The 22771-nt window shown below is 43.9% G+C and overlaps 2 protein-coding genes across 3 annotated transcripts in view; one reads left to right on the forward strand and one right to left on the reverse strand.

The window, feature by feature from the left end:
- Positions 1–9269, forward strand: part of TSTD2 (thiosulfate sulfurtransferase like domain containing 2) — a 33500-nt gene extending 24231 nt beyond the window's left edge. The window contains exons 7-10 of the mRNA XM_015117235.3: positions 3100–3218; positions 3720–3878; positions 4498–4636; positions 6596–9269. Of these exons, the coding sequence (XP_014972721.2) occupies positions 3100–3218; positions 3720–3878; positions 4498–4636; positions 6596–6894 (716 nt within the window). The 3' untranslated portion in view covers positions 6895–9269. The remainder of the gene's footprint in view (positions 1–3099; positions 3219–3719; positions 3879–4497; positions 4637–6595) is intronic.
- TMOD1 (tropomodulin 1) overlaps positions 8099–22771 on the reverse strand; it is a 100641-nt gene continuing 85968 nt past the window's right edge. The window contains exons 9-11 of one of the 2 annotated variants that reach the window (XM_077965493.1): positions 19553–19697; positions 10545–10609; positions 8099–9716 (exon numbers count right to left, since the gene is read on the reverse strand). In XM_077965493.1, the coding sequence (XP_077821619.1) occupies positions 10545–10609; positions 19553–19697 (210 nt within the window). In that variant the 3' untranslated portion in view covers positions 8099–9716. 2 annotated transcript variants of the gene reach the window in all.

Consider the following 22771-nt stretch of genomic DNA (forward strand, 5'->3'; position numbering starts at 1 on the left):
TCCTTTTTATTTCCTGTAAGTTGATCATTAGATTTAGAGTAGCGCTAATAGAAATATAATGTGAGCTACATAATTTTACATTTTCTAGTAACCACATCTTTAAAAGTAAAAACTAGATGAGATTAATTTAAATAATATGGTTTTCTTAATGCAATATATCAAAATATTATTTCAATATGTAATCAATAGAAAAAATTATTAGTTTGCTTTTTGTTCATGCTAAGTCCTTGAGATCCAGTATGTATGTCACCCTTATAGCACAAGTACTTGCCAGTCACATGTGGCTAGTGGCTACTGTATTGACAACTCAGGACTAGAGACTTGATCAGATTCCGATTTGATTTCTTTTTCTCCTGCCACCAAGACTACATAAGCACTGTTGTCTTCTTTGATCAGGAAGCACAAAGGTCTGGTTGACTCCATGGTGTTCATTTTTAATATGTAAAGATTTGAAAGAAGTCTGAGAGTGAAGCCAGGGGGAAATGGATACAGGCATCTGGGAAAGAGACTCATGCATGGGGGGATGAGGGCCAGAAAGAGCTGTTGTCTGCTTACTGTTCCCATCTTAGCAGGAGGCAGCGTGACTACAACTTTTCCTAGGCACTGCAGGACACTGCAGGCAGAGTGGGCTCTAGGCAGTGCTGTCGTGTTTTCACTTGAAGGAAGTTATTTAAAGGGACCTCTTTTTTTTTTTTTTTTTTCTTGAGACAGTCTTGCTCTGTTGCCCAGGCTAGAGTGCAGTGGCATTATTTCAGCTCACTGTAACGTTTTCCCCTCCGGGTTCAAGTAATTCTCCTGCCTCAGCTTCCCAAGTAGCCGGGATTACAAGTGCACGCCACCACACCCAGCTAATTTTTGTATTTTTAGTAGAGATGGGGTGTCGCCACACTGGCCAGGCTGGTCTCAAACTCCTGACCTCAAGTGATCTGCCCACCTCAGCCTCACAAAGTGCTGGGATTACAGGCATGAGCCACCACACCTGGTAAAGGGACCTCTTTTAAACACATCCATGCTGGTCACTGTCCCAACAATCCTTCTCAGGGCCAGTAGAGCAACTGCAATCCTAGCATAAGCAGGGAACAGGTTTGGTTTCCTGCAGCTCCCTGCAGGTAGGAGTCTTAGCAGATTTCCCTGCTTTTCGTCCCGTGTTTGTTTGTTTGAGATGGAGTCTCACTCACTCTGTTGCCCAGGCTGGGGTGCAGTGGCACAATCTTAGCTCACTGCATCCTCTGCCTTTCAGGTTCAAGTGATTCTCCTGCCTCAGCCTCCCGAGTAGCTGGGACTACAGGCATGTGCCACCACGCCCAGCTAATTTTTTTTTTGTATTTTTAGTAGACAGAGTTTCACCATGTTGGCGAGTTTGATCTCCAACTCCTGACCTCAAGTGATTCGCCTGCTTTAGCTTCCCAAAGTGCTGGGATTATAGGCAAGAGCCACCTCGCCCATGCCTGGCCTTTTTTTGAGATGGAGTCTCACTCTGACGCCCAGGCTGGAATGCTCACTGCAACCTCTGCCTCCCAGTTTCATGTAGTTCTCCTGCTTCAGCCTACTGAGTAGCTGGGAACTACAGGCATATGCCACCACACCTGGCTAATTTTTGTATTTTTAATAGAGACCATGTTTCACCATGTTAGCCAGGCTGGTCTTGAACTCCTGACCTCAGGGGATCCGCCAGCCTCAGCCTCCCAAAGCATTAGGATTACAGGTGTGAGCCACCATGTCTGGCCTACGTCCCATGTTTGAATCTCCCTTTTCCCCCCATTCTTTTTGTATCCATGTAATTATATAACAATACCTTATATAGAATCTGGCCGTACTACATTCTCTCTACAACCGTAAGGCAGGTAGCAATCCAGATTCCTTGGCCTGGCTGTGGGCCCTCATCTCTCCTTGGTGTGGAGCAGTTTCGTTGGTTGTTGGGGTTCTGCTCTGAGGGGAATGAGGCTCCTTTGGTACTGTAAAACTTTATAATGAATGGTGGGTAACTGAGTCACCAGAGCCCCTGCCCATGAGGCATGGCTACCTCATAATGCAGATTCACCAAAAGTTCCTCACAATCTACTGAGATGTCTGGACCCCCAAAGATAGGGGAGTATTTCTGTCCTAGAGAGTTACAAGGCAAAGAGCCCCAGGAGACTGAGGTTCTCTCCTATTAGTCCCTTTGTATATATATATTTTTGAGACAGGGTCTTGCTCTATTGCCCAGGCTGGAGTACAGTGGTGTGATCATAGCTCACTGAGGCCTGGATCTCTTGGGCTCAAGGGATCCTCCTGCATCAGCCTCCAAAGTGGCTGAGACTATAGGCACACACTACCATGGCCAGCTGATTTTTTTCAGTTTTTTTTATAGAGACAGAGTCTCGCTATGTTCCCCAGGCTTCTCTTTGTATTTTAATACTTATCCATCTTCTAGCTTTCTTGTCTTTTTCTCTATTTTACTTTTTTTCTCATATGTCATTTCTGTTGTCCATCCGTCTTGCCCTTTTCTCTTTTACTTATGCACACACACTTAGACACATTCTTCTTGCCCCTTTGCATTAAAAATGTATCTATTCCAAATTTATTCCATAACTTTTTGCTCACACCTGCCTCTGCCAGGGTTCTTAGCCTTCAACGTGGGTTCGACCTTGATATAGAACAGTTTACAAAGCCTGTAGTCAGCCACATACATGCCCAGCTCCTCCATGTACAGTGACAATAGAGCAGTGGCCATTTCCTTACCTATTAGTGACCATACAATGGACCAGCAAATTCACATGGCAATTTAGATCCCAGTTGCCTGGTTTTTATCACTAGGATTAGGCCAATTAAGAGGATGCAAAATTCTTTGACTAGTTATTTCTAAACTACCAGGTCTTCATCGCCTTCATTTTAGGAGGAGGGAAATTGAGGATACCTGGAATTACTGGAATTACTAAATTATTTCATCACGATCATCAAGTAGTGTTCTTTTCAGACAGTTGTAATTATGAAGGGAAGAGGTTTGGGTGGAAAGAAACAAAGCAACATGTAAGTCAGGTTGGGTGAGTTGTGATTGGGTTTTGGGTTTTTTGTTTTTTTTGTCTTTGTTTTAACATAATTTTTTTGGTTTGATTTTAGGAATCCATTTATCCCCAAGTGAATTTCATAAAGAAGTAGAAAAGTTTTTATCTCAGGCAAATCAAGAACAAAGTGATACTATCCTTCTTGATTGCAGAAACTTCTATGAAAGCAAAATAGTAAGTAAAAGCCAGAATTGAGTTCTCTAAATTGGTAGATCTCCCCATTCCCACAGTATGGTATATTTCCCAAGGGGACCTTGTGTGTGCCCACCTGTGGCCACATGGATCTCCTGCCAGTACTAGCAGCTTCAGAGAAAACCCAAGTCCTAAAACTCAGAATCTGGTGAGAGAGTCTAAGAAAATATGAATTAAAGACATCTAGGCACATAACATACTTAGTGACTCCCATGAGCCTGCCTTTGGCATGTATCAAGGATCTTGCAAAGTTGCCTTTCGGCAGCCTCTCCAGTTCCCCTGAGGACCCTAGGAAGGTGACCCACAGCCACCAGCCTCGGTTTCAAGTTCAGATCTTGAAGTTGAAAGGTCAGAGTGGGGATGAGACTAGCAACTGGCAGGGGCTTCTTTGCTAAGGTAGGGTTTGTTGGGTACAAAAAGAACCTTTGTTCCTACCAGGTATGTTTTTGTGATAATTTTCCTTTTGTTGCTCCTATGTTACAGGGACGATTCCAAGGCTGCTTAGCCCCAGACATCAGGAAATTCAGTTACTTCCCTAGCTACGTTGACAAAAACCTAGAACTTTTCAGAGAGAAGAGAGTGCTGATGTACTGCACCGGGGGCATCCGCTGTGAGCGGGGTTCAGCCTACCTCAAAGCCAAGGTGAGCCACCACCCCGGGGCACTGTGGGCATGGTGGTGAAGGAGACAGCTCCACCAGCAGCCTCTGTGGAGCTATCTGCTGCCCGCAGTACTCCCCACCCCCAGCAGCCAAAGCATGCCTTCGCCCCTTGTATGGCTCTTGCGTGGAGTTCATAAGTACAGAATCTGAGTATCTTTAATCTCAAGATATGAAAAACACTTAACAGTCTTAGAGACTCATCAAATGTAAAAGGGAGAGATTAGTTAACATCTCCCTTTTCCTAATCCTTTTGCTTGATCCTGAGAAGAGCAAATTCAGTAACATTACATGTCCCAACAGGTGTCTTCCTATATTTAGGGGGCAGCAAAAATAGTTGGGCTTCCCAGGATCTAGAGGGTGAAGGCCCTGCCTACTTTCATCACCCATCCCACTAGGAGGCAAGATCTAGCCAGTTGGTGCCTTGACCCCTTGGTCAGCAATTCCTTAGTGTACCGCAGTGGGAGCCAGGAGCCCCTAACTGATAGCATCGGCCATGAGTCCTCCATGTCAGTGCTCCTCGCCATGCGCCGCTCTTCCGTGGAGCATCTTAACAGGTCTCTCTGCTGGCTCTTCAGATTTCCTGTTGTTTTTCCACACCTAGGGAGTGTGCAAGGCGGTGTTCCAGCTCAAGGGTGGCATCCACAAGTACTTGGAAGAGTTTCCTGATGGCTTTTACAAAGGGAAGTTGTTTGTTTTTGATGAACGCTATGCTCTGTCCTACAACAGTGATGTGGTGTCAGGTAGGTCAGCATGGGCTCCGAGCCCAAACTGAAATGAAGCACATTGTCAGTTCACCATTCTAGAAAAATGACACAGAGAAGACAGGCCAGTGCTCATTACTGAGCACTGAATAAGCAGGGAAAATAAGTACATTGTGCCACCATCTTCCCAGCAGTGCAGCTGAGAGAACCCTAGCCCAGGAGTCAGGAGACCTGGGTTGGGATTCTGGCTTCACCATTCCTAGCTGGACAAGCCTATTAACATGGGGATCATCTCACCTGCCCTGCCTGCCTGCCTGTCTACCTGTCAAGAGTTGGACTACTGGGCTAATTAAGGGCTCTTAACCTGGAACTGGTACATGTAGATTTCAGGGGTTCTGCGAATTTGGATGGGAAAATAATTTTATCTTTGTTTTCAATAACACCTCACTAAAATGAAGTATTTCCTTCAGTTATGAATGTAGGCAACAAAACCAGTTGTATTAATGTACCTGTGACTTTGTCTTCAGTAGGATTTACAGTACTTTCATATCATGTTCCAGTTGCCTCAGATACATCAAAATAGTATTTATACTCATCACTGCTTCAATATGAAAATAGTTATTAGGCCCACCACTAACAGTTGATATATAATATGTTAATAAATGGCACGTCTTATTATATCACAGACTTTGAAAAATACTTTGATATTTTGTATTTCTGTATAGTTGGTTTCCTTTGTGATCTCACATGTTTATGCATTTAAAAATATTTTTCTTGGTCAGGCACAGAGGCTCATGCCTGTAATCCCAGCACTTCCGGAGGCCAAGGTGGGAGGATCGCTTGAGCCCTGAAGTTTGAGACCAGCCTGGGCAACATAGCTCACTATGTCTTTACAAAAACTTTTTTAAATTAGCTGAGCATGGTGGTGTGTACCAGATACTCAGGAGGTTGAGGCAGGAGGATTGCTTGAGCCAAGGTGGTTGAAGTTGCAGTGAGTTTAAATCACGCCACTGTACTCCAGCCTGGGCGAAACAGCAAGACCCTGTCTCAAAAAAGTTTTTCTAGGCCAGGATCTATAGGCTTCACCAGACTATCAGGTAAATCCATAGCACACATGATTGTAGGAACTCCTAGCTCTCTGTGGACACAGGTGGCATGCACATTTGAGTAAGATTTGAGTTTGATTGTCCTCTCCCTTACTTTCTTGGTCTTATTTTCATTTTAGTGGTTTTGAGTTGTCTCTTATTGATCACTACTTCTGATCTGTTTTGGAGCTAGATGGAGTATAAATTCTCAACAAGTAGAAAGAGTAGATTTGATTTTACAGAGGTTATATTGGCTGGACTCGATGGGTACCTGCGTGTGAGTATGAAGGAGAGAGAAGAGGCTCAGAGGTAGCTTAGATAAGCAAGGTAAGGAAAAGTGAGGAAGAATGATGTTATAAGTGGTAACAGAAGGTCATCAGGGAAAAACAGGTGGAGAAAGAAGATGATGTGAGTTTTAGGAATCAGATGGTCAAGTGTCCTAGCAACAGCAGGAGAGATGCAGGCCTCGGGGAGAGGGGTGTGGACTGCAGATGCTCACTGTAGATGGGTTATTGCCTGTATTTACGTGTGTTGTCCCCACTGGAAAAGGGAATGATCAAAGGGGAGAAGGCCACTTAACAAGGGGGTTGGGAGGTGGTTGGCCATCTTTGGAATAGCTGGTGAGAGAGAAACTTTCATTACCATCTAGTTACCACCTGTTCTCTAGATGGGAAAAAGGAAAAAAAAGTAAATACTGGAAGCAGACAGTTCCCAGAAGTCACCGCCCCCAAAAAATAAGCTGGGTGGTGGGGGTGGTGGTTGGTTGTTATTGCTGGAAGACAGAAGACTTACTATTTGGAAACCTTCCCCGGGTTCCACAGATCTTTGAGATTCTAGTCAGCAGAGGGAGCAATGCCTGTCCACATGTGTGCGAACACATGTGTTTATAATGATGGTTTTCCTTCCTCCCCAGAGTGTTCATACTGTGGAGCCCAGTGGGACCAGTATAAACTCTGCTCCACTCTCCAGTGCCGTCAGCTCGTTTTGACCTGCCCTGCCTGTCAAGGACAAGGATTCACAGCCTGTTGTGTCACATGTCAAGACAAGGGGAGCAGGAAAGCTTCAGGCCCTACGCAAGACAACTTTAAAGAGGAATGCGAGTGCACAGCCAGACGGCCACGCATACCTAGGGAACTTTCGCGGCATGTGCAACAGCCTGTGAGCCCAGAGCCAGGGCCTGATGCTGCTGAGGATGGGCCAGTGCTTGCGTGAGCAGCACCTTTGGCATTTTCCCAGGCCCTCGGTAAAAGTAGGTTTGGGGTGACCATACAGAGAAAGCATGGCGAGGCTGCAGAAACAGAGAAATCGGGATACTTCAGTGTTGGCCACTGCCGCTATGGCAGCCGTCTGCACTTCACAGCGGGAGGGGAGGAGTTGCGTTGTCTACCACTTACCTGAGACATTCTGATTTGGATGATGCTAGAGCACAGAAAAAAGGTGAGCTGCGTGCGATCCCAAAGCTGCTGAGGGATAGTACCTGAGCCTGGTGGCCACAGCATGCCCTTTCTTTGCCATGCAGCTGGGGCTTTTAGTAGTCATTGTCCTTGTCAGCAGACCTTCTACCCTGGTGGCAAACATGTGAAAGCTGTGGCCCTGGGAGTGGCCTCCTAAAACAAGCCACTAAGGTCATCTGCCATCTACCCTTAACCTCTGTCTCTCGCCTGAGGGGAATCTGCAAGCTGTGCATTGGGCTTACCTCCTGCTTTTGTAGAAATAACCATCCTTTGGTATACATGGAGGATAGTTCCAGAACGCCTGAGTATATAAAAACCCATGCATACTCAAGTGCCACAGTGGGCTCTACAGAACCCACGTATGTGATAAATCAGCCCTCCATGTACACAGGTTTCACCTCCTGCCAGTACTGTATTTTCAACCTGCATGGTTGAAAAAAATCCATATGTAAGTGCAGCCATGCAGTTCAAACCCATATTGTTCAAGGGTCAACTACAGTTTATTGGAACAGCCACACCCATTCCTTTACACATGATCTACGGCAGAATTGAATAGTTGGAACAGACACGATATGGCCTGCAAAATCTGAAATATGTACTGTCTGGCCTTTTACTGAAAAGTTTGCCAGCCCCTGGTCTAGACCAGCAACTCATCTGATAGAGGCAGAGGTGGCCTTAAAGATGTGGCCTTCTTCATTTTCTGTTGGTTTGGTTTCTATGAGAGGTTTCCTCTAATAGCTCTGCTTTCCCCAGCACTTACTCTCTTAGCTTTTAAATGTTCTCTCGGAGCTTCATATAAGCTCGATGACATTTGAGCCACAGTTTTTAGATCAGCACCTGGAATACATGACACATTCTTACTGAGGTCATCCAGCACTGCCATGGTGGCTGCCCAGTCTTCTGGCCAGTGTGCCAGGCACATGTCCCTGTCACACAGGTTCCAAGAAACACATACGCAGCCATACATAGACCAACAGATTTAATATTATATTGCAGTTGTCAGCGATGCAGAATGCAGCTGCAATTGTGTTTTAAGGAGAAGCCAAGTGGGGATGGTTGTCCCTGCAACATGGTGCCACTCCTGGGCCATGTGCAGCCTCAGTGGACACTCTTCCATAGTGCTGAGGCCCTGGCCCCACCTCCAGTTACCCTGTACTGCCTACTGCCTTACAGTTCAGTGTGCAGGCCTTCACCTTTTCATTACTAGCCTCTCTGCTCAGTGCTCTGGAGTTCTTGACCTTGTCCTTTATCATGAGATTTGCTGAACTCACTAATGAAAATAACTCCCAAAAGCAACAAACAAAAATACTAGTTTAACTGGCACTGTGGTATGTTAAAAGGCACAAGGGCATTGTGGCTTAACACTTTTGCTGGATCCCAAGAGACGCACATGCTGTTAGAAACAGATCTGGCAGCAATACTAGTATTACGCTTCAGTGTAATCATCTTGGGGTGGTTTGGCCAGGATTTCCTAATTCCTTGATATCTGGATTTTCTTCACTGTTGTCCTGCAGAGGCTTAATATACAGATGTAAGATCAGCAGCGATTTGTCTAATAAGTGATGAGATCAGTAGCTGAAGTCTCTAAGCTGGGCCATTGCTAAACACCATAGCCATGTTGGACTGGAAATTTATCCCTCTAGTGTCTTACCTCACATAAGCCATTTGCCCACTGTGCAATATAGAAAGGTGTTTTCAAGTATTTGGTCATAGATTTTCACATCCATCATAAGGTTGGCATTCAATAAGGAAAAAGTTCTTTCTAACTCCAGTATTAAATTGTACATAAATCCCAGACATTTAAAGAACACTCTGGGACATGTTTGTTGCCTGGGATTGGTAATGAAAAGTTGGTTTTCAAAACTTGAAATTTCACCTTGGTTTTTTTTCCTATCATTTCTGCATATCCAGCAAAAGGAATCTCATGTTCTGTGATTCTTGGCAGAGTTCTGTGGCTTCAGTCTGTCTGTCTGTCCTGAGGGGAAGATTGTGTTATTGATCCAGTAATCAATTTGGCAACTTTAATCTTGAGGTTTTTAAAATTCCAAGGAGGGTTAATAAAGAATGATAATCTGTTTTATTTGCTAATAGCTAAGACAAATTTGTAATAAAGTGTTTTATAATACTTCAAAAGCATGTGGAAGAGTGTGCTGTTTCTGTCACACATTTTAAATGCACTTGAAACACCACACAGCAAGGCCATTGAAACTGGGCTCCTGGGGCTAAGTCGCTGCTGCTGGAACATCATCTTCAGTAAGATCTGCTGGTTTGGGGGCTTCTAGTTTTTAAATAATAACCAGACTCAACTTCTGTGACTAAAGAAAAACTTCACATTAACGATATTTTATAAAATTTTCAACTACAACCACTAGTCAGCCTAAAACCTTAGTGCATAAAGAACTGAACCACAAAAGGGTTTCGTGCTGCTGGCATTTTGCCTTCTGGTTTCCCCTGCAGAGTACAAGTCATCAATAGAACACGTCCAGTTCAAAGGCATGGTCTCCACCGCCACACACTAGACACCACTCCGGCACTTGGGAATGATGGGCCCAGTCAGGTCCGCAAGCCTCCTCTTCCTCACTGGAAAGGAATGGAGATAAGATATAAGGCACTTTTCCCTGTAGACCAGGGACCACCACTCTTGCTCTGAGAAAGCACTGTGAAGCCTCGCACTAATCAGTTAACAGAGTCTGACGTCTGTTGTTTTGAGAGGACAGTATATGTGAGTTGTACAACAGCCCTCCAGTTTGTCAGTGTTCATTGGTGAGGGTCTGTGGTAGTGGGGATTCATTCACAGGTAATCTGCTAAATGGCTGACCACGCAGTCCCAGTTTATAACTCGGCTATTTTCTTTGTTTACAGAAACCCCAGTTGAAGATCTTTACTCCAGTTCAGATAAGAGTTAAAAGTTTAGTCTTCTTAATGAGATTAGGGTCTTAACCAGGTGGAAACATTTCCCCCAGCTATGTCTGGGAGCTCCTGGCCTACCTCCTGCCTATGTGAATGAGAGTTTCCACCCCAAAGATTACCCTGCAGTATCTGTATCCACTTATGTTCAACCTTGCCATTTTCCCCGGGGGCAAGACAGTTAAGCTCAACACTGTTCAAGTGACAAAGTAGTTAAATGCCATAAAGAGGAAAGCACTAGCCAGGAGGTTGCAGGCTGGAGACGTTAGCTTAGAGGATGATGAGGATGCTGGGAGGGGCAGGAGGGGCTCTTTTGTCATAATAAGGGAGAGTGTTTTGAAATTAATTGTAGTGTCTGCAGATGAAGACCAAGCAGCAAGCTCCATCAGCCACAAGAGAAAGGTCAAAGAAGTCTGTAGAGCCAGTAGGTGGCAGTCGAGAGGCCTGCTGGTGTGGCAGAGACAGGAAGCTATTGTGGAGGGAAAAAAAGTCTGTCTATACTTAGATGTCTTCAGGTTCCCGAGCTGAGGCGGTAGACCTGCAGCCACCAGATCGATGAATACGAGCTGCAACAAAAACCGAATCAGCTTCTGCATGACACTGGCCATACAAAGCAGACCCACAAGGGAGGTGAGGCCAGCCCAGTTCCTGAGATGATCAGAATGTCCGACTTCTTAGGGGTGGATGTGAGGGGACAAAAACCAAAACCCAAAGAGCACAAGAGGTTTGCTCAACATGACCACAGGGTTTACATGAACCAGACTTTTAAGCATCTCCACGGTAGTTGTGCAGGCATGCCCAGCAGGGCCATCCTCATTGCCTCATTGGAGCCCCTCCAATGCTGCTGGAATGTTTGTTACCATTCCCATTTTATGGATAGAGAAAGTATGGCAAGGAGGGTATATTTCTTTCTTAAAGCAATAAAGCTAGTAACCAAGCCCTTTTTTTTTTTGGAGATAAGAGTTTCACTCAACCAGACTGGAGTGCAGTGGCACAATCTTGGCTCACTGCAACCTCGCCTCCCAGGTTCAAGCAATTCTCCTGCCTCAGCCTCCTAAGTAGCTGGTATTACAGGTGCCCGCCACCACACATGGCTAATTGTTGTGATTTTAGTAGAGATGGAATTTCACCATGTTGGCCAGGCTGGTCTCGAACTCCTGACCTCAAGTGATCCACCCTCCTCAGCCTCTCAAAGTGCTGGGATTACAGGCGTGAGCCACCGCGCCCGGCTAGAACCAAGGCTTTTGACTCATCTTGAGCCTCAGTCCAGTGCCTCCCTCAGTAGATTTGAGCCTTGTGTGGGTAGGGTTTCCATATCCATATCTCATCTGATTCTCACAGGGAGGATTAGCTCCTTCTCCCTGCAGAAGAAAAGCCCCAGTCCCTGAAAGCTGGCAGCAGAGCCAGGACTGAAATCCAAGTCCCTGGCCTATGGTTGAGGGAACAGAAAGGACTCCAGGGCTTGACGCGGGGGTTCTTTTCCATTACTTGCCGTCATTGTGTACACTGGGTCAGATCTGTGTGTGCAGTTCCCCTGGCACTGGCCCTTTTTTTTTTTTTTTGAGATATAGTCTCACTCTGTCACCAGGCTGGAGTGCAGTGGCCCGATCTTGGCTCACTGCAGTCTCCGCCTCCTGAGTTCAAGCAATTCTCCTGCCTCAGCCTCCCAAGTAGCTGGTACTACAGGTATGGCATCGCCACGCCCAGCTAATTTTTTTGTATTTTTGGTAGAGACAGGGTTTCACCATGTTGGCCAGGATGGTCTTGATCTCCTGACCTCGTGATCTGACCGCCTCGGCCTCCCAAAGCACTGGGAGTACAGGCGTGAGCCACCCCTCCTGGCCACCTGGCACTGGCTTTTTCAGGGACTGGATGGAGAGAAGGGAAAGGCATCCATTTATTCGGGTATTATTTTTTTTCCCTTTTTGATGATGAAGGAAGTTGAGACCAAGAGAGGGAAGTAACTTATTCCAAGTTACGAATAAGTCACAAAACTGGGAGTAAAAGCTGGGTCTCCCAGTATCCTCCTTAAATTCTGTCTGCTCTTTACTTTCTTAAAAAAACTCCTCACTGCTTATTGCAAGAGCCGGAGACTCCTTTTATTGTGAAAGCCAGAAGGGCTCTCCAGTCGTCTGGACCAACCTCCATCTGCTACTTGAACTCCTCTGCCACTTCTTGCCAAATTTGAACATTTCCATCATGTTTTTGGAAAGCACTTTCTATTCATTTAAATATTCAGCAGCATGTACTGAGTGCTGTGTGCCAAGCACAAGAATCAGAAGTAAAGACACAGCATAACAGGGACCAAGATATACAATATTTGAGAACTACTGTTGGATAAATATGAAGTATTAGAGATGCCCTGGCAGATCTCTGAGGTATGAGAGGCATAAAGAAGGAAGTGGTCAGACCTTCCCAGGATGGCAGCTAACGGGTCAACTGAATTTTAAACAACGAAAAAGTAGAGGATAGGAAGGTTGGGGGCATTGGAAGTAACGACTCTCTAAGGGTAAGTTTTTCCTTGGTCACTTGGGGGCACTCAGGCTACCTGGAATGGTACTAACATGGCAAAGGGATGGCTTCTTGAGGATGTCAATAGATGATGTCCTGATGGGACCATCTCCCAATGTGGGGCGCCCAGGCACTGGAGCCAGATTGCCAGTTCAAATCCTGGTCCTGCCCACGGATTGTGGGTAACGTTAATTGCCTACTTCTCTAGACTTCTGTTTCCTTCTTGTAAAGCGTGGATAACAATAGCACCTGTCTCACCTGGTTGTGGGGAGGACTACATGAGCTAATGAGATGGGAAGTGTTCAGAACAGTCTCTGACACACAGTAAGTGCCATGAAAGAGTCAGCTATTATTAAGAGACTTGGGAGTCATGTCAAGGGGCCTGACTGAGAGCAATGGGAGCCCAGTGACGGTTCTAAGTGGAGGGGTGACAACGCAAGCTTTGGAAGGAGACTGGAGATGAGTGCCAGGGGTGCCTTCCCTGGAGGAGCTGGGGGCCTGAGGACGTTGGAGGAGATGAGTGTGATGAGGGCTCAACATGGGGCAGGACACTGGGACTGGCAAGGAGGTGACTGGCTGACTGGGATGGAGGCAACATTTAGGAACAGGCCCAGATTCTGGCTTGGATGGCTGTGAGGAAAGGAATAGGCTTTTCTTTTTTTCTTGCTTTTTTTTTTTTTAGATGGAGTTTTGTTCTTGTTGCCCAGGCTGAAGTGCAATGGTGTGGTCTCAGTTCACTGCAACCTTCGCCTCCCAGGTTCAAGCGATTCTCCTGCCTCAGCCTCCCAAGGAGCTGGGATTACAGGCGCCTGCCACCAAGCCCGGCTAATTTTTTTGTATTTTTAGTAGAGACAGTGTTTCACCATGTTGGCCAGGCTGGGCTCGAACTCCTGACCTCAAGTGATCTGCCTGCCTCGGCCTCCCAAAGTGCTGGGATTACAGGTGTGAGCCACCGTGCCTGGCTGCCTTTTCTGAGATAGGTTGAGGGACTATGATGAAACTGATTTGGGATCCAGCAATCCCACTTCTGGATATTTACCCAAAATATTTAAAATCAGTTGAAAAGATGTTTCACTCCATGTTGATTGCAGCATCATTCACAATACCCAAAATAAGGAATCAACCTAAGTGTCTATCAACAAGAATGGATAAAGAAACTGAGGGATATGTGCACAATGGAATACGATTCAGCCTTTCCTTTAAAAAAAAAAAAAAAAAAGATTTGTTCATTTGCAACCACATGAATGGAATTGGAGAACATTATACTAAGTGAAATAAGCCAGGCACAAAAAGACAAATTATATGTGGAATCTAAAACAATCGAACTCATAGAAGCAGGGAGTAAAATTGTCATTACAAAAGCTATGGGCGGGGGAATGGGGAGATAATGGCCACAGGATATAAAAATCTCAGTTGGACAAGAGGAATAAGGTGTTTTTTAAAGCTCTATTACACAGCATGGTGAATATAGCTAATAATAGTGTATTATACATTTCAAAATTGCTAAAAATAACCGTTCTCCATACCATGCTCATGGACAGGAAGAATCAATATTGTGAAAATGGCCATACTGCCCAAGGTAATTTATAGATTCAATGCCATCCCCATCAAGCTACCAATGAGTTTCTTCACAGAATTGGAAAAAACTGCTTTAAAGTTCATATGGAACCAAAAAAGAGCCCGCATCTCCAAGACAATCCTAAGCCAAAAGAACAAAGCTGGAGGCATCACGCTACCTGACTTCAAACTATACTACAAGGCTACAGTAACCAAAACAGCATGGTACTGGTACCAAAACAGAGATATAGACCAATGGAACAGAACAGAGTCCTCAGAAATAACACCACACATCTACAGCCATTTGATCTTTGACAAACCTGAGAGAAACAAGAAATGGGGAAAGGATTCCCTATTTAATAAATGGTGCTGGGAAAATTGGCTAGCCATAAGTAGAAAGCTGAAACTGGATCCTTTCCTTACTCCTTATATGAAAATTAATTCAAGATGGATTAGAGACTTAAATGTTAGACCTAATACCATAAAAATCCTAGAGGAAAACCTAGGTAGTACCATTCAGGACATAGGCATGGGCAAAGATTTCATGTCTAAAACACCAAAAGCAACAGCAGCAAAAGCCAAAATTGACAAATGGGATCTCATTAAACTAAAGAGCTTCTGCACAGCAAAAGACACTACCATCAGAGTGAACAGGCAACCTACAGAATGGGAGAAAATTTTTGCAATCTACTCATCTGACAAAGGGCTAATATCCAGAACCTACAAAGAACTCAAACAAATTTACAAAAAAAAAAAAAAAAAAAAAAACAACCCCATCAAAAAGTGGGCAAAGGACATGAACAGACATTTCTCAAAAGAAGACATTCATACAGCCAACAGACACATGAAAAAATGCTCATCATCACTGGCCATCAGAGAAATGCAAATCAAAACCACCATGAGATACCATCTCACACCAGTTAGAATGGCAATCATTAAAAAGTCAGGAAACAACAGGTGCTGGAGAGGATGTGGAGAAATAGGAACACTTTTACACTGTTGGTGGGATTGTAAACTAGTTCAACCATTATGGAAAACAGTATGGCGATTCCTCAAGGATCTAGAACTAGATGTACCATATGACCCAGCCATCCCATTACTGGGTATATACCCAAAGGATTACAAATTATGCTGCTATAAAGACACATGCACACGTATGTTTATTGCAGCACTATTCACAATAGCAAAGACTTGGAATCAACCCAAATGTCCATCAGTGACAGATTGGATTAAGAAAATGTGGCACATATACACCATGGAATACTATGCAGCCATCAAAAAGGATGAGTTTGAGTCCTTTGTAGGGACTTGGATGCAGCTGGAATCCATCATTCTTAGCAAACTATCACAAGAACAGAAAACCAAACACCGCATGTTCTCACTCATAGGTGGGAACTGAACAATGAGATCACTCGGACTCAGGAAGGGGAACATCACACACCGGGGCCTATCATGGGGAGGGGGGAGGGGGGAGGGATTGCATTGGGAGTTATACCTGATGTAAATGACGAGTTGATGGGTGCAGCACAGCAACATGGCACAAGTATACATATGTAACAAACCTTCACGTTATGCACATGTACGCTAGAACTTAAAGTATAATAATAATAAATAAATTAAAAAAAAAAAAAAAATAACCGTTCTCACCACAAAAAAGTATTTGAGGTGATGATATGCTAATTCACTTAATTTTTCCACATCGTATTCATAAATCATAACAGCAATTTGTATCACATAAATATACACAATTACAAATTGTCAATTGACAATACATTTTATTAGAAATTGCTTTGCAGTGTGCTGTCTGGGCTGCTTGCTGCAAAGGTCTTCCCTGAGAATATTGTAAAATGGTGACTTTCCCAGGAAGGGCTGTTTTCTGCTTTTAAACACATTACTGTCCCTCCACATGATACCCCAGCCCACACAACTGTCAACTCAGAGGCTGCAATTCAGACTTTCTAAGTAGAGAGAGCTGCAGTGGCAGATATAGAGGACCTGAGTACCATGCTTGGCCTGGCTTTTTGCTATAAATAGTGTGGAGATGACAGTCATCTGAGGTATTGCTGTGGGAAAACGCAGATGGGATCCACAGCTTAGCTCCGCCCTGGCGCCCTGCAATCACGGAACACTCTCTTTAGAGCTTGGTGCACAGGGTGAGGAGGATCAAAGACGCACTGGTCAGGACGCATCCTGGGCATACAGCCTGTCTGCAGAGCCAGTCCCTGTCCCCATAGCCTTGGGGACTGAATGTCCCTCAAGGAGGAGCCCAAGTACTGCAGAGGCCCCAGCCATGGGCAGAGGGCCAGCAGAGGCAGGTGAGAGTGAGCAGGAGGCCTGAGAGGCCTGCTCGCATCCCAATCTGTGCTCCCTGCTGCCAGGCCTGCTAACAGTCTCACTCTCAAGGAGGAGCTGGCAGGAGGCTTTTACGATACAAATATTCAGTTGGAAAACATGAAGTCTGTCTACTTCATTGTGGCATTAACGTAGGATGCAAATAACCTGTTGTAAAGTCAGGAGGAAGCTGATGCACTGCCATAAACAAACATTTCTCTCAGAAAAATTAGCAGATGGGCGCAAATTTCATTTTAAAGCTAGAGAGCCTACATCACCAAGTAGCACTCTGTTCCCTGTAATCACTGAGATGATTCATCTCTAATTCCTTCTGTAGGAAACCCCAAGGGAGCAGCTGCCCACAGTTCCCTGGGGTAACCCAGAGGCCCATTTTTATCACCTGGCATCACCATCCCGCAAACTGCCACAGTTTCTGCTTCCTGCCTGCTTCCATCACCAGGCCCCTGAGCTTGACATTAAAGGCCTTGGGCTGCAGCCACACACACACCTACCCAGTCCCATTCCTTGTGAACATCCCATATACTTTCAGTTGTCCTGCCGTTGCTCATGCTGTTCCCTCTGCTGGGAATGCTCTTCTCGTCCTTCTTTGTGAACTCCTATTTTTCCTTCTAGGTCTTACTCCTTCTAACAGTTCCTCCAGTCCTTTTAGATCCTTCTGTCTCTCCTTTGTACCCCCAGCACTACTTCATAATACTTCCAGAACCCCCAGAGGGATGCCTCTTGACCTCCTCCATCAACCTATCTCTTCCTTTCAAGGCTGGCTAAAGCCCCATCCCCAACCAGGATGCTTTGCCTAACTGGCCTCTGTCTCCATTAATCATTTCCTCACTTTGTTTAGATAGAATTTCTAGGCATTCTTGAATTTTTAGGCATGCCTTTGAGTGTTTTTCTTCCCCCTGAAAGGTTATAAAGCTCCTTCAGTCAGAGGTAGCCTTTCTGCTATCTCTGATTATCACCTAGCACGGTCCTAGGCACACAAAAGTTGCCCAGAAAATACTTACTGTCACTAACAGCTGGTGTGACCTGACTGAGCCGCTGCCTAGACCCCTACCCTCACTCCAGGCTCCAGTTTCTTTCTGAGGGAGCAGGAGGGATAAGCTCTAAGTCCTCCTGGCTCTACCATTCTACATTCTTATAATGGCCTCTGAAAGTTCTTGGTGATGGGAGTCAGGCCTGAATTTTGGACTCTCAGATTCACAGGACTGGGAGTTTTCAAAGTCCATTTTGTCCAACTCCTAGATGATTCTGGTATCCCCCTGCAGCACCTGTGACCTTTGCTCATCTAGAGCCTCTGTCCCCAGAAACAAGACCTCCAGACCATCATGCCATTGGAGGACAAAAACTGGGTTAGCCCACAGATAGGAGCCAAGGGGCACAGAAGAAACTTAACTGAGAGGGAAACAAACATGAGATGATTGCATATAGAATAGAAACTCAAGGCTTCTCCATGCTGGTACTGCAGCCAGATCACACCTGGACCAACAGAGGCTTCATTGCTGGCCTTCTCCAACAATTCAGTTTAGCTATGACATCTGTGATACAATATAATAATTATGATTCTTATTTGTGTTCGTTCTTATTTTAAGTAAGGACACTTCTGATAAACCAAGACTATGTGGACATTTTAAAAAATGAGCTTCTCTAAACCTGAGGCTCTACAAAATAGTAGCATTTGGAGTAAGCAATGAATGAATAGCCCCTGGGCTGTGACATCCTTAAAAGCAGGAACCTATAGAACTTTGGTGTATGTTTGTGGAATTTAATAACTCAATCTAAAGTGTGTGTGTGAGTGTAAGTCCTGTGGTTATCTGTGCATGTAGGGTCTGTGCACACCTGCCTTGAGCATACACTCCTCCGCACTCATCTCCATTCATCGAGGGCTTCCAGGTAGTGACCTGGCCTCAGATAAATCACCAGGAAGTGACATACTTTGAGTGGAGCATTCGTATTAAGCTCTTTGCATTTTATTGAGGGTTGGAAACCATTGTGTAGAGCAGGTTTGAATCTGATGAAAAACTCACTGAAGATGCTGTCCTTTAAAACACAAGTTTATTTCACAATTTAGTCCCAGAAAGAAGCTTTTTTTTGTTGTTGTTCAAACTCATTATGCTTCCTTCTCTTCTGTGATAAGAATACTGTAACTTGGTTTGGCTTCCTCCTGCCTTGGTTCTAGGAAACTCAGGGCTGAATATAATCATCATTCATGTTAATGATATAGACCTACTGCTTTTCTTGGTTTTTTCCCTTCATGTTTTCCTATAGCCTTGTCAGTCACGCTCCCTTTGTTGAATGCTATATCAAATTCTTTTTTGGCAGCCAGCAGGAATATACATAAGCAATAACTACACAGAGCTTGTGAACAACTGGCATCTGCAAGTAAGATCATGATTGCTCAAACTTTTCATTCAGTTGACTTATATGCCTATTTGTTCATATAGGTATATGATAAGTGTTCATCATCAAAAAATATTGTGATACTTTCATTTTCTTAAATTTTTTTTCTTTTTAAAAATTTCCTGATGTCTCCTTCATAATTATTTTTCCTTTTAGAAGAAAAACTATGCCTTTAATTGAGATTAAATTAATATACCCTACTTTTACTTTACTATGAAGTTGATGTTTTCAACTTTTACCTTAAAATCAATGTGAAGTCTCCTAGGCTCGGGATTTTGGTAGTCCTGTTGGAAGGTAGTTTTGGGATTTGGGGCTAAATCTAGACTGTGTGACCTGGAGAGGACGCTATGAGTTCAGAGAAGGGTATTCAGAAGAGGAAATACTCCCAGGGAGCCCTGTGCTCTCCCAAACTTCAGTTCCTTCTGCGAACACACTTATGTGTGCTCTGGGCCCAGCCTGTGCTGAGCTGTGCTTTGAGGAGGAGAGGACTCAGCCTTAGCTCCTAAAGTCAAGGAGCTCATAGTCCAGGGTGGAGATGAGGTACAAACACAGAAAACAAGGAAGACGTGATCAATGTGAAAATCAAGGCTCAAGAAGACTCAGAGAGGCATCTACAGAATTTTCCTTGACATCCCCAGCACAGGTGGAGGGAATAACAGGTCTGTGGGCAGGGCAGGGAGTATATTTCTACTCACCAAGGTCATTGTTGTTCATCATTGCGTTGGATGCCCGAAGCCGGGGTCCCTGCTGGGTAAAGTGGTAGCCGAATTTGAGAAGCGTTGCGTTTTTTTCCAACATGCTCACGATCTCCATTTCCACTTTGTTGCCCAGGGGCTGGCTCTTTGGTCAAAAAAACAAAACAAAATAAACAAAACAAAACAAAACGCAATAATCACCACTCATTCCACATGTACAGTGCCTAAACCACGTTTACCTGTGGAAACTCTTGAGTAGTGGGAGGGGATTTTGGCCTCCTCTCCAAGGTAGGGAAATGGAAGTTTAGAGAGGTTGAAAGGTCACACAGCCAGGAGAAAATGAGCTGGGATTCACATTCAGGTCTGCTGGATGCCAAGAACAGATCTTTTCACTGCTTTACAACAGCCTCTCTCTGAGCAGGTGCCCAAGTAAGAGCTCCATGACAGAAGAATATTTGAAGGAGGACCTTCAATCATCTAGTCCTAAGGAGACTTTTAAAATCCTGCTGTCCAGGCTACACCCCATACTATCTGAATCAGAATCTCTGGGCAGTGGGACTCTGATGGCTGTGTTTTTAAAAACTTCGCAGGAGATTTCAATATGCACCCAAGTTTGATAAACAGTAATTTAGTCTCTTCAAATCATAAATGAAAAAAGTGAGGCCCAGAGAAGGAAAAAGGGTTTTCCCAAGATCACATAGTAAGTTGACAATGCCAAAGTTAGCTTTCTAAAGCCCCATTCTGATCATATTATTAATAGTTCCCTGCCCCCAAATCTATAGTGAGCATCTGACAAAGATACAAAGAAAAAAAATCGGAACGATCCGACAGTGTTGGGAAGGATATGATGAGGATGTTCATCAGTCTCAGTTATAATAGTGGGAGGAAAAGGGAAATAATTCATTAAGAGGCCAGGCACAGTGGCTCATGCCTATTATCCTAGCACTTTGGGAGGCCAAGACAGGCAGATTGCCTCAGCTGAGGAGTTCGAGACCACCCTGGGCAACATGGTGAAACCCCGTCTCTACTAAAAATACAAAAAAAATTAGCCGGGTACGGTAGCGGGCACCTGTAGTCCCAGCTACTCGGGAGGCTGAGGCAGGAGAATCGCTTGAACCTGGGAGATGGAGGTTGTAGGGAGCCGAGAGTGTGCCACTGCACTCCACCCCAGGAGACAGAGCGAGACTCTGTCTCCAGAAAACAATAATAAATAAATAAAAATTGAAAGAAAAAGAATTCATCAAGAGAGTTGCTCACATAAATGATACCGCAACATTACTAAATAGAATGTGGGCAGCTCTAAAATGATGGTGCAAATCTGTGACCATGAGCATGGAAAGACGGCCATGAACCAATATTTAATGAAAAAAAAACCCTGGTCACAAAATAGATGATTTGTATGTAAGGTTATCTATATTTTCCCCATATATACATAATGCAGAAAAAAAACTTTGAAGGATATTGATAATGGTGGGATTTGGGGAGAAAGTTTTTGTTTTCTCCTTTATATCTTACTGTATTGTTTAGATTTTCTATTACCATATATAATAAAATAATGAAACATAATATAATCTTAAACAGGTTGTAAAAGACAGAAAGCTAACATCATACTTAATGGTTAAAGACTGAAAGTTTTTCCCCCAAGACTAGGAACAAGATAAGGAGGTTAGGTTTCACCAACATTTTACTGGGGGGTCTAGACAGGATAATTAAGCAAGAAAAATAAATAAAATGCTTCCAGACTGCAAAGGAAAAAGTAAAACTATCTGTATTTGCAGATAATATAATGTTGTATATAGAAAATTCTAAGGAATACACACACACTCTTACACAAAATTAGTGAGTTCGGGCTGGGCGCAGTGGCTCATGCCTGTAATCCCAGCACTTTGGGAGGCCGAGATGGGTGAATCATGAGGTCAAGAGGTCAAGACCATCCTGGACAACATGGTGAAACCATGTCTCTACTAAAAAAAATAAAAATACAAAAATTAGCTGGACGTGGCACACACCTGTAGTCCCAGCTACTCAGGAGGCTGAGGCAGGAGAACCTGGGAGGCAGAGATTGCAGTGAGCAAAGATCTCACCACTGCACTCTAGCCTGGTGACAGAATGCGAAGCGACTCTGTCTCAAAAAAAAAAAAAATAGTGAATTTGGCAAAATTACAGAATATAAGATCAATACACAAAAATCAGTTGTATTTCTATACACTAGCAATAAGCAATCTGAAAATGAACCTGAGAGAATAATTCAATTTATAATAACATAAAAAATATTAATTCTTCTTCTTTTTTTTTTTTTTTTGAGACAGAGTCTCACCCTTGTTTAGGCTGGAGTGCAGTGGTGCGATCTTGGCTCACCACAACCTCTGCCTCCTGGGTTCAAGCAATTCTCCTGCCTCAGCTTCCTGAGTACCTGGGATTGCAGGCGCGCACCACCATACCTGGCTAATTTTTGTATTTTTAGTAGAGATGGGGTTTTGCCATGTTGGCCAGGCTGCTTTCAAACTCCTGACCTTGGGTGATCCACCTGCCTCAGCCAGAGTTCTGGGATTACAGGCATGAGCCACTGTGCATGGCCATAAAGAATAAAATACTAATTCTAACTTCTTTTGTTAGAAATAAATCTAACAAAAGAAGTATATATATGACTGTATATATAAGTAAAGACTTGTATATTGAAAACTATAAAACAACACTGAAATACATTAAAGAAGACCTAAATAAATATAAAAACATCCTATGGATCTTAAGTCTTCATGGATCAGAAGACTTAATATTGTTAATATTGCAATATTACCAAATTGATTAAAAGAGTCAATGCCATCCTTATCAAAACTCCAGGTGCCTTTTTTTTTTTTTCCAGAAATAGACAAGCTGATCCTAAAATTCACATGAAAATGAAAGGAACCCAAAATAGCCAAAACAATCTTGGAAAAGAGGGACAAAGTTGGAGAACTCACATTTCCTGATTTCAAAATTGCTACCAAGTTATAGTAATTAAGACTTTGTGGTACTGGCATAAGGTAGATATATAGATGAATGGAATAGAATTGAAAGTCCAGAAATAAACCCACACATCTACAGACAATTTCTTTTCAAAAAGAACATCAAGACAATTCAATGGGGAAAAATTATCTTCTCAAGAAATGGTGCTGAGACAACTAGATATCCACATGTGAAAGAACGAATTTAGACACTACAAACAATACATAAAAATTA

This window comes from Macaca mulatta, chromosome 15, assembly GCF_049350105.2.
Source record: "Macaca mulatta isolate MMU2019108-1 chromosome 15, T2T-MMU8v2.0, whole genome shotgun sequence".
Taxonomy (NCBI): domain Eukaryota; kingdom Metazoa; phylum Chordata; class Mammalia; order Primates; family Cercopithecidae; genus Macaca; species Macaca mulatta.